General features: G+C 37.6%; 1 protein-coding gene across 3 annotated transcripts in view; it reads left to right on the forward strand.

Moving 5' to 3' along the window:
• Positions 1 to 15,670, forward strand: part of fstl4 (follistatin-like 4) — a 385,930-nt gene that overhangs the window by 272,802 nt on the left and 97,458 nt on the right. For all 3 annotated transcript variants that reach the window (XM_067424768.1, XM_067424769.1, XM_067424767.1), the window contains exon 5: positions 14,788 to 14,969. In XM_067424768.1, coding sequence (XP_067280869.1) covers positions 14,788 to 14,969 — 182 coding nt within the window. The remainder of the gene's footprint in view (positions 1 to 14,787; positions 14,970 to 15,670) is intronic.

Below are 15,670 nucleotides of genomic sequence, written 5' to 3' on the forward strand. Positions count from 1 at the left end.
ATGCTAAAGAACATTTCATGACGTCTCAGACAACTGTAAATGTATGGCTACTGTGGTTTAATTATAAACGCTATCATAAACTCATATTTATATGGGTTACATATATACATACACACACACACACACACACACACACACACACACACACACACACACACACACATTCAGGGTGCTTTATAGAAGTGGGTGGGGCTAAAGAGCTCTTTTGCCGCTCTTTGCTTGTATTGCCTCTCTGATTGGTGGAATTTTATGTGCAGCATCATGGGTAATGTAGGTTTTCACCACGAATTATGTTGTTAAACAATTATTGTTTTTAAATAAGTTGAAATGATGTGGCTAACAGCTTCAACAGAAGCAGTCCTCGATTAACAACCTCATAGCCCACAGCAGGGCTGACTTTTTGTACGTTTTTGTTCAAATCAATTTTCCTATGGAGAAAACTGTCAAGCTTTGCCTTTTCCTAATTGAATATTTTGCTTCAAACTCTGAAATATGTCTCATTATGTAGCAGGTAAAATGGGTTGTTAAGGCTGTTGACTTTAAATGGCTCAAATGTTGTTCTCAGTCAGGCAAATATCCCGCTAAACACAACATTAGTTCGGCTTTGAAGGTCTTCCATTAATTCATGACTGTGCTTGTATCGACATGTCTGTGAGGATTTGTCTAACGCTGAGGGACACGTTTGACCCAGATGCAATAATGAATGAGACTCAGTTGTTGAGCGTCTCAGCCGCGTGTGAATGCTGATTTATTAATTAGATCGTTCATTAGTTCTGATCCCCAGTCGGTGGCTTTCACTCACCCCGTTTACCTGAATGAGTCTGGTGCGGTTAATCAGCCTGGAATCCCCTCGAGGACGGAGATCGACTACTGTTGAGAAGAGTGTCTCAGATAATGGCCGTTGATGTGGTATTGAAATGAGGCTGCTTGTTCTGAGGAGTCTCTCACCTTGACTCGTGGAACTTGTGGAATTGCATCTCCCGATGTTATTGCTTTTTCTCTATGTGCCATAACTGTAGCATATTGTAAAGGGGTTCCTATGGGGTAAATGGGAAAACAAGAGTATATGACTCGATAGCAAAAGAAAACAGTGCCGCTATTGATAATGATGATAAAGGACCAGTGCCTGAAGTTAAAGAGCATATTGCAGGTTAGAGACTCCAGTGAGTCAGTGTATAGAAAAATAATGTAGGACCTAGAATTTCTTTAAAATATACTTGTAAATACGCTAATAAGGCTTTTTGAGTCGTTTTTGTGAGAAAATTTTACTTCCGCATCTAAAAATGCGCAAACCGGAAGTGACATAACGAGAGGGAGTGCCGTGACTTTCAACCATAGGAAAACAATGGATCGCAGTGGCAGTTCGGACGCTGAGGAAATTATAAATGTTATTTAATACTCATATGGCAGACCACAGCCATGCAATTATGACACACAATAAGGGACAGGCCAGGATTAGACAGAACAACGATTAGAGGAGAGGATTTGAGTTGTTGTGTCAGGAGAAACAGTGGAAAACAGAGCAGGTGAGAGAGTCGGCTCATAACATTATACGCTAACACTGTGCTCAGATTACAATACTTACAGATAATTATCATGTCGCAGGCAATCGCAAAGCTGCTATTGGTCATCTAGGAGTATTGATACCAATAACAGTAACTAATAATAAGTTCAGACCATCTGGCTTAAGTCACACTCGCCGTCCACATTAGACGTTAAAGCCGGGCGCAGGGCGTAACGTTACCCGGTGCTGTTTTCGCTGACATATGAGCTCGCAGACGATGTTTTTCCCTCGCGTGGACATCGTGGATGCTCGTATGGTCGTGGCTCGCAGCATGTGAGGAAAAACACGACGAGCCGAGCACGTTTCTCGCACCTCCCTCTCTCACGATATTTTTTAAACATACAAAATAAAAAAAATCGGGAGTCGGCTTGATTTTCACCAGCATGGCTGTCCCCTATTGCCAAATCATGCACAACAATGTCCCTCTCGTGACGTAATATGACGCGATGTTGAAAAAAACAGCGGCTTTACAAACAGCCAACGAAACGGCCACTTTATCTGCTAAATTTGTGCTCTTATGTCTTTTAAAAACATTTTAAATGCTGCATTACCTTTTCATATGGCATTTTCATACAAGGTTATATGTTTATCTCAAAAAAAATTTAACCTGCAATATGCTCTTTAACTTTTTTCACCACCTGCCACTTTTTTGTTTGCTTGTTTTGTTACACTGCAAAAAATGCTTTTCTTACTCAGTATTTTGTCTTGTTTCTAGTCCAAACATCTAGAAATTCTTAAAACAAGAAGTATTTACTAGACAAGCAAAAATTATTGTCTTCTTTTTGGGACAAAAAAATACATAAAATGAAGATGGGCAAAATAATCTGCCAAAGGGGTTAACAAAATGATCTAGTTTTTAGTTTGAATTAAGGTTACTTTGCTTATTTTAAGCAAAAACTAAAAATTTTCCCAAAACAAGACAATTACTTTTGCTTGTCTAGATGTTTGGACTAGAAAAGACAAAACTACTAAGTAAGAAAATCTTTTTTGCAGTTTTTTTTCTTTTTGCCTCAACATTAAACCTGTTCACATGCTTGTCAAAGTAAAAAACAAAGTAAAACTTGTCAGAATAAAAAATCCGCTTGTTTCAGCTTTGACATATTTGAATTTGCATATCTTTGATATTTGTACATTTTATAAAGGGCCTTTTTTCCATAATCGTATTAAATATAGGCTCTGCTTCAGCTTTCAGTTTGTATTCTTAAATTGGATCTATAAATTATATTAGATAGTCACCAATCAAATTAAATGTACACTGAAAAATTACAACGGCATTAAAAATGTTGTGAGATTGTTTTAATTATTTTTGAATATACAAATAAGAAATGTTGGAAAAATGTTTAAAAATGAAACTAAACCTCCAGTAGGTGGCAGCAGGTGAGTCTTAATGAGCGAGTCATTGAGTCGATTCATTCAAACAGCTGATTCATTCAAGAATGAGGCTGTCGTTTATGATCAGGTCATTGAATCTTTGATTCAACCGATTCATTCAAACACTGAATCATTCAACAAAAAAATGAAAACAAGGATTTTGTTCAACAACAAAAAATAGTGCGTCTAAAATGTAAGTGACTTAATGTTAATTAATTGTTTATGGAAAGGTCATATGAAATCCGTATCTTTTCAATTTTGATGGTAGGCATATTTAGCATATGGCTTTGAATCAGTTTTAAACCCGGGAGTATATTCAAATGATTGTGCTTTAATTTAGACTAACTTAAATTTTACAGAAGCTGGGCTGGGTTTTATATTTCCTAGCATGCTTCGCAATGACACACAAAAGAGAGAGTAAATGCCTAAACTAAGTGTCATATAATGTTTGTTTTTGTTTTTGTTGTTTTTTTCTAAGTGGGAGATTTAGTAGTGCGTAATGTTTTGTTATGCTAGTTTATAAGAGTTTCTGTTCTGGTCTGGTCTGTTTTTTTATCATGATGATTCAACAAGTGCTGTGCTAATGCTATCAAACCATTGTGTTACCAATTAGCAAAGTAGCATTTATTGAATTAGATAGTTAAAACTGGTCAAGTTTCCACTACTAAAAATATTTAGGTTGATAGTTTTAAGTTAAATGTATGAATATATTTGAAGTTCAAAATACAAGTAGTTCTGCTTACTTAAATTTTAAATTATTAAAATTATTATTATTTATTAATTATTAATTATTATTATTATTATTATTATTATTAATTATTATTATTAATTTCATTTTTTAAAATTAAAATGATGTAGCCTCCATTTTTTTATTTTATTTCTTCATTATTCAGGTTTACTCTCAGATCTTAAAATTAAAGATCTGAGAGTCAAACTCTAAAGCTTCAAACCGTTCATAAAGAGAATCGAATGGTTCAATCCAAGTCTTCTGAAGAGATATGATGGCTTTATATGATGAACAGATTTAATTTAGGCTTTTATTCTCATATAAACATTGATCAGCGAACGCACTCAAATTTGGTAAACAGAAGCTTAAGCATGAGGACCATTGATGTTCATTCTCACTCCTCAAGCAAGTATGATTAAGCTTCTGTTAATGTTTGGCTTTCAATGGAGCAGAAGAAATCTCTCAGATTTGATGTATAATATCTTGATTTGTGTTTCAAAGATTAACCAAGTCTTATGTGTTTGGAATGGCATGAGGGTGAGTAAATTATAAGATAATATTCATGTTTAAGGTACATTTATTATACACACATACGGGACTTTAAAGTCGTATTATGCAAAATTCCCTTTTACATGATTTGAACATTAATTTATGTTGGCAGTGTATGTACATAACCACAAATATTGTACTATAGTGGTGAAAATCAACCCAGTGTTTTTTTATCAATCCCCATAAATCATAAGCAGTGTCTCAGAACAAGCCATTCGCAGCTTCTGGGCAAAGTGACATCACATTGCACAGGCCCCGCCCACGAGACTGAACGGACACTGCCGTTCAAGCATAGACTCCGCCCATGACTGCTGACAGACTCTGCCCTATTAGCATAGCTCCGCCCCTGAGTGAGCTGTACACAGCCACCGTTGTTTGACGCCAGAGCAGGTTTACGTTTGTTTATGTCTGAGCAAATCATTCCACTCCAGACTGCTTAGTGAACGAGGGGCAATAACAGGCTTTGATCAAAAGTTGTTACTCAATAATAGATCAGTACTTTGCAGTGTCCGGGGTGATACTGGCCACGGCAGTAATGGAAAAGAGAGCATGCACTTTATGACTTTGTTGTTTTATGGATATAATGTTTACCAGTGTTTACCCCCCCCCCCCCCCCCCCCAGTATTTTTATTTAAAAAAATGTTGCCAGCCACCACCAGGATTTTTGACAATTTTCACAAAAATTTAATAGCCCATAGAATATTTTGTTTTATGAATATCTGATCTGATATAATGCTCATCCTGCTCCTTATCTCATTCACTAACATTAGATAGATTTGATTTATATGATGATTAATGTTGATGATCATGTTATTTTTCATATGCATCTGCTTATATGATCGCTTGTTTCTGCATCTTCTTCACCTGTGTTTTGATCAGGAGATTCTGTGCTCATTCAGGAGATGCGTAATAGCGCCCCCAAGAGTCTGACAGTGAAAACACAGAAACCTGGAAAATTACATTTTTGGTCGGGAAGCGTGAACTCACAAATAACGGAAAATTCTGTGTTTGACGGGGAAAGAGTTAAGCACCCCTGAAAAGGCATCAGGCATCTTTTGTCGTGATTTAAAGAAGTACATTATTATGTGTTGACTTACATACCAAAGCACATGTTAAGTACTTGATTCACATTCAAATATTCTTTCGAAGTAAAAATATGTTAAATGTGGTATATTGCAACTTTATCATTACAAATATATCAAATGCATGATACACAAGTGTCACTACAAATGACGTTGTATTGCATTGAATTAGTTTACTATAAATACTAGGGATGCCACAATACTCAATATAATATTGAACCGTTCGGTGCGGCATTCATGGTTCAATACGTGCTGGTGAATTTCGTTTTCTTTCGTTTTTGCATTTAATTTATTATTTCCATTTCTCTCAGTTTCAAATATTCCTCTCAGTTTATTTTGGCTCTGTTTGAGTGTGCCTGTGAGTCTACACACTGATATGAGCAAATATCCAATCATATGCTCTAAAGTTAGGGGGTGTTTAGCCGCGTTTTAAAACCTTGCCGGTTAAACATTTAATTTCCGTGCTATGCACTGTTTTGCATTGAGCGCTCGCACTAAACGTCTGTCAAACACACGTGATTACTGGACAGTCTTACTGCGCTAATACTGTCAAACACACACAAGGTTAACATATAAACACAGTCGGTTATGTCTGAAGTGAAAGTAAAACCGTGTGTGTCTACATATGAGATGTGACCATAGGGATAATCAGGTCTTCAATTGACAGCAGCAGCCTAATGAACACGCTATCCTTAAAGGGACAGTTCACCTCTAAAATGATTTTAATAATAAAAAAATTAAATAACTTAAATACAGTAGCTTTTAATCAATGTTGTATATTGAAGGATATGGATATATATATATATATATATATATATATATATATATATATATATATATATATATATATATATAGTTTTAATTTTAGCCTACATTTATTCATTTAAATTAATACTTAAATGCTACTACATCTCTGAGCTGCCACTGTAAATCTTTATATATATTTATTTTATATTATACAATACACTGGGAATGTGTACAAGGGTTTTTTAAGTAAAGTTTTAAGTTTAAGGGTTTTCAAGTCTTTTAAGGGAAATAAAGAAAGAGTATTGCAATTAAAACATTTTCTCCTTAACCCTTTTTCTGTTCCTGTCGCCTAAGAATAAAAAATAAAATAAAAACGAACCGAACCGAAAAACTGTGGTTAAAAACCGAGGTGTGTATTGAACCGTGGACTAACTGTATTGTTGCATCCCTAAATACTTATATAGTAAATTCATCAGTCCACTTTAACCACATTTCAAAGACAATAGAATTATTTTAGAAATGACATTTAAAACTGTAAAAAGTGGGCAAGTTCAAAGTGTGGCATTTAAACTATTATACATTTAATTAGCAAATAAAATGAAGTTATATGTACAAAAACATTACATTTTAAAGTATATTAGTTTTAGGGTAAATACTCCTTTTGAAGGTACAGATACTATTTGCTTTTCACAAGGACATCATGTCATCCCACGTGCTCTTATTTGGGCTGGTGATCTCCGCAGAGATGCATTATGACTGATGATTTGAGTGTTTTCCTGTCCGGCAGCTGTAGTTAGTCCATTCAAAGCCCAGAGGCCTCTGAAGGCTAAAGGCTGCGAGCTATTGATCGAGCCCTGAAGCGCTGAAGTGCACATACAGTTTCTACAGAAGCACACACTGATGCTACCAATGCAATCGCGCTCTTAATCCATTTAGTGCTCGACAGCCGTGCAATTGCTTCCCCCGTACAAACCCTCGTGTCAGGTGACAGATCTGGGGTCAGGAAAACGGCGGGTGTTTATTTGTGGATTGCACAGAGGTTATTGTCCAGTTGTGTGATGCCAGAGAAAAGGGTTCATCTTGGTGTTGCTCAGGTGCAGATGAGACGAGACCATTCATATTTGGTATTTATTACACACTTTTAACATTTGAAGTTGCAAACGCTGTGTTTTAATCTTAAATGCCATGCCTGACAGGACAGGATAATTGCAACCACTAGTTGAGACGTAAATATATGCAGCGCGTGTGACATTTATCCACAGGGATTAGCCGTATTGCTTATAACCTTATAAATGTACAGAAACTTGAGTGTCTGACTGTCAAAGGCCAGATTTTCTCACTAATATACAGACACTGAAGAGTTTCTTTTCTTACTTCTAGAGGATTCGTTTTCAGTGGTATGTTTCATGCCGGTTATCACAGGAAATGCCTTTTGATCATGTTTCCGTCACTGTAACGAACGTGATAAACTGGTCTATTCAAAAAGATGATTTTAACGTCAGCCTGACTAACATGTGTCCTTACATGTTTTAAAGAATGACCTGTGTCGTCTTAATGAAGCACACTGGGTTTCGCTGGGTCCGAAAGTCAGTTTTCAAGTTTATCTTTTCAGTTTGCGTTCAGATACACATGTAGACTTTATAAAATATTTTTCTTTTTTTTTCTAGTGTTAAATTTGAGCTTTTTTTTTTTTTTTTTGTATGTGTATTGAAGCGTTCCTTGCATTCCTCATGGATCAGATTGACCCATGAGGGAATGATTTGTTTTTGTTTTTCCTATTTCAATCACATAAACTCCTCAGATCCAGTAAATTTTTTGTGTGTAGGCCTATTCGTGTTTCAAGTGCGACCTAAGTCCACTCCGATCAAAATATGATTGGAATCACTTCAAAAAAGGAAAATACGGTTCAGTGCAACATGTAGCACAAATCTGTCATATAGATAAAATTATAATAAGAACATCATTAATGCGTGTTTTGAACATGTCTTTTAATGTCAAGACTTTTGTTTTGTTTGTTTAGGCTCTTTTAAAAACTGACTGAATAACTTTTATATTTTTAAAATAAGATTCAATCATATTTAATGTATACAGTGAAGACTATGCAGTGTTGTTTCACATGTGTTACTTTGATTGCTGTACTCTACCTAATCTGTGTCTACTGTTAACATCTGAAAAGCATTTGTTTAGTGTCTGTTTTTGCTCTATTGGTTGTTTTTGCTGTTGCTTGTAGTTTGATTATTTGTTCTTATTTTGTTACAGTGCTGCAGTGTGTCATTTATGGTGAATGTATTGCACTTAAAACACATAAACCCAGTTCATACTCACACAGAAGCTCACTTATGATTATATAAATCAACTAATTCATACACTGACTATTTATTACATCAGTTTATGAGAAGACAATAAATTAGAGACCTAAATCTGGATGACTGAATTCCACATGCTTTACAGCTCTTTTTTCCATATATAAAGCAAATAGGAAAAGTCATGAAATATCATGTAATATACCCAGTGTGGGATATTCTGAGCTAAATTAACAGGGTTAAGCATGATATGTCGAATTATTTTGAATTTGAGTTGAACGAATTTGATTAAATGATATTATTTATTGATAAAATCTTGTCATTTAAAGGTAAATACTATTTTAAAACAAAAACAATCTCAAAAACAAAACAAAATTATATAATATATAAGCTTTGTGGACGAAAAAAAGTATTATTTTAGGGCCCGTGAGGGACAGATTTGTTAGAGTGTGAGGGACGGTTAAAGGTCAATATATCAGTAAAATGTTATATTGGGCAGATAACGATAAACACAGACATATATATCGTCTCATATGGATATGTTGACCACCGATATATCATGCATTCCTGCTTGCTTGATTAAGAACACAGACAGCAGCAGGAATATTAGGCTGCTGTCACTTTAAGAGCGAATGCACGGATCCAGTATACTGATACTGATACACGTTAGCTTTTTTAACTGTTTACATTCACTTAAGACAAAACCCACTATCTTTACTAGGATATTTGCCAAGACAGGCATGTTGACATAGTTTTTGTGTAAAATTGTCCGTTCAAGCGCAAGAAGACATGAAAGAGAAACCAAAATCTGTCAGCTCTCTGGTGAGTACCGAAAGGTGAGCTCTCTTTCGCGTCTTCTTGTGCTTGAATATTAACATTGGCAAGGCTTAAAAGCATATGCGAAAGAGAAACGTTCAGGACAGTGACGAAACTATACCTGCACTAAACTTATTTTCTTTTGCCTCCAACTGAAATCACATACAAAGTCAAAGTCAAAGTCACATTTATTTCATCCATAAAAATCAAAATTACAGTGCTTACGCCCACCGTCATACTCACATACACACTACAAAATAATAAGTTAACATTAAATACACACATACAGCTAAAACAAGTTCTACAAATGTCCGTTTATAGTGCTCATAGTGCTGCCTAACTGCTTGGGGTATGAAAGAGAGAGCATAGCGTTTAGTGCGTGTTGCTGGTGGTCCACTGCGCTTGGAAAACAAGCATGGAGAGGATGACAAGAGTCCTGCATAATCTTAGTTGCCATTTTATCCAGGCGTTCGTAGTATACATTATCAATTGTAATTGTCAGACCAGTCATTTTTCCTGCCTTTTTGTTCAGTATCAATCCTATCCTTACGTCAATCCTAAAAGACGTAAACAGTAACATACAAGTGAAATCTTACATTTTACTAGCGATTGGCTAATTAAAGGGGTCATGAACTGGCTTTTTACATGTTTTTATACTGCTTTATAAAAATGAGCTTCTGCTCATCAGCTGTCAGTTCACATGATGGAGGGATTGTTTTGAAATGGCAACCGGAATGATTCTCTCACAGGGCTCGCAAACGTCTTAATCAAACACAATGATTTATCTCTCATCCACCCGCGATTAATTGGAATATTATTTTTTTATTACTTGTCCTGCCTGATCGGTGAATATAAACACCAACCGCACACGCGCACACACACACACACACACACACAGACATAAGAGCGCCCTTCAAATATCAAGTCAAGAGAGTGAACATTAACAGCGCAGATGAACAAAGGCATGTTATTTCATTATTTAAGGTCCACCTGGCTTGCGTTTTGGTAGCCCGTCTGGAAAACACAAAGCTTTTCTTTGACTAACAAGGAAGTTTTTAGCTCCGATACACTCAGGATGTTCTTATATTACCATGACTTTTATATATTAAAGCCTCAAGGGAAAGTTTATTTCTCAATTCATCACCCCTTTAAAGACATGTGTAGTCGCCTATCGTGAAATTTGGTTGCATATGTGAGTGATTTACTCGCATTGTCGAGGGCTGGATCATCTGTGTCCAAACATGATATGCTACATAACTATAGACATGGAAGTATATCTCTGATCAGTTATTGATATGCATGGCATTATCTTCACCGGCCCCACGTAAGGCTGCTGAAATGCTCAGGAACAGAAGAGCTTCTGCTGATTACACTGTGAAATCTGCAGTTTGATTAGATAACACATCTTTACATTCCCATCAAGTCTCCATTAGACATGCAAAACGCCAATGAATTTTTCTTTCCTGGTGGAAGATATGCAAATAAAAATGAGTTGAAGGTCAGAAGACACCAGGCCTGAAATGCCAGAGACATCAGATGAGCCTGTGATCTCTTGTTCTGGATGGTCTAAAGGCCGCTGGGCAGCAGCAGCAGGACAGAGAGATGAAGACAAACGAATCTGACTGAAGCTAATAGAGCGCTGAATCCATCACTGCAGTTTCCAGCGGTTCAGTGTTTTAAACCAACAGAGGTCTGTCAACAAGCCACAGTCTGCTCAGCCCAGTGAACGCCACAACTGAGTTTATAAAGTGAATCTGAGCGCACCATCTTAACACTAAGATATATCTTCAGATGAGACGTTAAACCGAGGTCCCGACTCTCTGTGGTCGTTAAAAATCCCAGGATGTCCTTCGATAAAGAGTAGGGGTGTTATCCCGGCATCCTGGCCAAATTTGCCCATTGGCCCCTGTTCATCATGGCCTCCTAATAATCCCCCTCTCCTGATTGGCTTCATCACTCAGTCTCCTCTCCACCAATCAGCTGGTGTGTGGTGAGCGTTCTGGCGCAATATGGCTGCCGTCACATCATCAGGTGGTGCTGCATACTGGTGGTGGTTTGAGGAGATTCCCCCCTTCTATTTGGCCGCTGTGAGACTTCAGTGGAAACGCCCACTGCTGTGATTGGTTGATCTTTGGTTGAGGTGTTGATCTTCTTATTTTAGGCTCACACAAGTCGTTCCCTGGGCTTGGTTACGATAAAAGTTCAACCAAAAACAAAATGTATGCATTTTAGACATTCATTTACACAACAATGGCATTTTGGGAAAACACAAACTTTTGAAAATGGGTTTCATAGTGCCAGTTTTTGAAACCGGTCTCCATGTAAACATGCGTATTATATGTTTACTCTAGACTGTTTCATCGCCATCTACTGGCCTGGCAGCAGAATACAGCATTTTATTTGTTCCCGTGGATTCTTGTGAATGAGGATCATTTTCACAATGTTGTCGTCTATACATAAAAAATAAAAAAAATCAGTTTTAAGCATATCGTTGTCATGTAAATGTACCCTAATGCTGCGTTCACACCGCACGCGAATGACGCGATTCGCACGAGTGATTTACATGTTAATGATTTACGCGATTCGCGCAAATGACGTGGCAAGGATCACGTGAATTGAGCGTTTTGAACGCGTGATTCGCGCGAAACACGCGAATCGCTCAAGTTGAAAAATCTGAACTTTGGCGGATATTCGCGCCGCGTTAACCAATGAGGAGCCTGCTTAATGCTGTCACGTGGTGAAGTGACGGATGGGAAACCCATAAGGGAAACCCTAAGGCTAGAGTAATTGAAAAATATTACTGTATTGTGTCACAAAATTTAGTTTTAATAGTTTTTCAGGTGAGAATGTAGTTGTTTAAAGCTCAAATATGTGATTTATTTATTAAGAGAGCTCCTATTTGAAAATTTGATCTGGTGTTTTCGGAGGTGTGAGACCCAGGCGATCACCGGAGCTCAGCGCTCATCAACCCCGGTGAGAGCAGCCTTAACTCGGCTAGTCCTTCTGCCGACTGCCGCTGCCTGGCAGAACCCCCTCCAATGATGTGAATTCGCGTCTGTTGTCTAGTGAATGTCACACGCGAATGAAGCTAATTTCACGCACGAATATAGCGAATGGATTCAAAATGTTCACACGATTTATTCGCGTCATTCGCGTGCAGTCTGAACGCAGCATAAGTCCTTTTAGCTGGCTCCTCCCACTACTGGGCGGTGTCATGTTTCATATTTCTAAATTTACTGCAATTTTTTTAATCAAATCTTTTTCTAATCTTGACTATCGTTGGAGAGGATAAGACTCAATATTCCACATTCAGTGACTGTTTAGTGATAAAACAGAAATAGTGTTGCAAAGCATGGAGGAAGCAACATAATATACATTTGCAGAAATGTCGCCTCAGGTATGTTTCTCCCATGAGCCTGGGTTAATAATAAAAGTGTATCTGAAATGTGTAACTGGATTGAATCTAGCAAACACAAGATTGAATCTGAAACACAATTCAGAGTTAGAGAGAACAATGCTCCTGGCACACAACTGTTTATGCAGTAATGCAATTCAATACAAGTCATGGTCTAATATGATTATTCGCTGTGAAATGTGCTTCATGGTAGACATGTGTGTGTATGCATGAAAGAAAGAGTAAAGAAGAAGAGCTATATGGGGGAAAAAATAGTGTGTGAGAGCTTTCATGAAGAAAAAGGAGATATTTGAGGATTAACTCAGATTTATGGCATGTCATAACAATTTATCCGTTTCAGCGCTGACCTTTCGCTTAGCACTCGAGTGATAGATGTACTTCATTACCATGTTTGAAAAGAACCAAACGCAACACCTTCCTCTCAGAGGCGTCCGTGATTGATCAGCGCAGGATTGTGGGTAAAACGAACAGGTTTGCGTATGGATATGACCCTGATGTCGTGTTAACAGACAGGGTGTGACAGGAAAACACACAAACATTTGAAAACCACAACAGAATATCTCCCCATAATCTAACATTTAAGATGATGTAGCGTCTACGCATCTGCGGATATATTAGGGTGTGATGATTCGATAAATGCAGTATGAAATAAGAAAATTTGTCAGGTTTATGGCCATGTGAGAGTATTTATTTCTGTAAAATTTCACTCAGCTCCTTCAAACATGCCAACAAGATGTCACGACAGTTTTCATTTACAGTGAAAGTCGTATCGGTCACATAAATCACTGTTAAAGGGACAGTTCAGACAGAAATGAGAGTGTGATGTTTATCTGCAGGGCGTCCCAGGTGTAGGTGTGTGTGTGTTTCTTCAGAGAACACAAATGAAGATTTTTAACTCAACTATTGCTCGTATAATGCATGTCAATGGGGTGTATTTAAAATTAAATTAAATTAAATTATGACTTTGTCAAAAGCTCAAGGAAAACAGGATTTATCAGTTCATAAGCCCTTTAAAAAGCACTTTTAAAAATCTCAAATAAAATTCTACATCACTCCAAAAAAAAATCACTGCTGCTGGGTTGTTTTTTTACCCATGTTTGGCTCAAATATGGACAAACCCAACCATTGGGTTTAACAATTTAACAGTAAAAATGTACAAAGACAGAAGTTGAAACAACACAGCTCTTTTCCTATATGAATTACATATGCATTGATTCATATTAAAGCTGCAAAAGTTTTGCATAAAAGCATGCATAAATATGGCATCCAATTACCTAAGGGAGTTTTTTAATTTATTTTTTATGTCAGTTTTACTTTGAGTCTCTTTAACACATCAAATCTAATTCAGATTGTGCAGTTTAAGTTCACTTTAGTGAGGTAGTGCGAGAAGACACAATGAAGTATTGAGGATTCATGCGCGTGTGCGTGTGTGTGTGTGTGTGTGTGTGTGTGTGTGTGTGTGTGTGTGGCCTTCAGTCTAAAGGTTTACCCCGAGAGCAGATAAGACCATCACAGAACACACTGCGGGCTTGTGTCATACGTGTTTGAGATTGTCAAGTTCCCACTGTGTTGCTCAGAAGTTAGCGGCGGTCAGCTTCAGTTATTCTGTTCTCCATTCGCTGCAGTAAGACTCCTCTCAGCGGGCAGCTCTGATCCGTCATGTAGAGGGATGTCTCCTAATGACTTATTCATATCATATTTCCTCTTCTCATCAGTCGAGCAAAGCCTTGTATACTCTGCCTCCGTTCGCTGTCATCTTTTGCACTGCCTCCGTGCCGGATACAAGAAACAATCTTCCTCCCGCTCGAGGGGTCTTAAAGAGTGGCTCAGCGGGTGGGCTGTGTTTGCATAATTTTATTGCCAGTAAGGCATAAACAGTCACTACCACACTTGATTAATCATGGTTCTCATTTTCCCCGCCGTCTTTCATAGACATAAGTGCTGGCAGAGCCGCGTGGGAATTAATGTGTCAGTTTAAAACATGCTTGTTAATCCCTCACCACCGAAAGAAGCTGCGCTACAGCTAAAGTGACTAAATGCGAATGTTTACCTTTTGTCTTTCATTGTAAATCTCCGGATTACAGTGAATTAATTGGGATCCCTGGCCTGAACGACTGTCCAGAAGTGCAGATCACAAACACGGCCGTGCATAAATGCAAAATGGCTCCTCGTTGGCTTCGGTAGTATCCAGCTAATTGAATTCTTCTTCACAGGCGACACTTGCACCATGGCGGAGTACAATAAGCTGAAGAGCATGCTGCTGGATATGCAGCCCAGGACCTCCACAGACGGGGATCCGGATGCGATGGACCAGAGAGGGATTCTGGTGGACACCATGTTCAAGTATATAGATCGAAACCAGGACGGCCGTCTGAGCAGTGAGGAGCTGGCAGAGGTGAGAGGAATGATGGCAAGTGAGGGATACTTTCATATGTGATAATGACCGTCGGACTGCACGTTATCCTGCTTATTACAGCAAATAGTCATTATTTACACACTCTTATCTCAATTTCTGTGTAACCCAACTTTGAAGAATCATTATAGGCCAGGGGTCTCAAACTCAGTTTACCTGAGGGCCGCTGGAGGCCGACTCTGGGTCAGGATGGGCCGCATCAAGTATTCCTCAAAAACAATCTTCTCAATCTTTATTATGAACAGTTCTTCAACATGAATGTTTCTTCTGAACATGAACCGTTCTTCTGAATTTAAACATTCCTTTCCGAACATGAATGGTTCATATAGGCTTCTCCTGCCTACTCGATTTTTTTATTTTTATTATTTAAATATAGCCTATAGAAATTAAATCATTATGTAATACTGAAATAATAATGTTTTTATTTTTATTTAAAATAATAGACTAATTCAAAGCAAGGCCATGACCAGGTCAAACAGAACAGTGAAGGAAATTGTAGGTCTAATTTTAGTTTGAAAATAATCTATTTAGGACTACTTGCAAACAATATTTGCATTAATTTGTGTCAAATATATTATTAGTCCCGAGATTCTTCGCATAAGCGAATAAATACATACACCCGCGGTATATATTTGAGTTCGGTGGTCTAATACTAGACTTTAAGTAAATCTTCTAAGTCTTTC

The sequence above is a fragment of the Pseudorasbora parva genome, chromosome 18 (assembly GCF_024679245.1).
Source record: "Pseudorasbora parva isolate DD20220531a chromosome 18, ASM2467924v1, whole genome shotgun sequence".
Taxonomy (NCBI): Eukaryota; Metazoa; Chordata; class Actinopteri; order Cypriniformes; family Gobionidae; genus Pseudorasbora; species Pseudorasbora parva.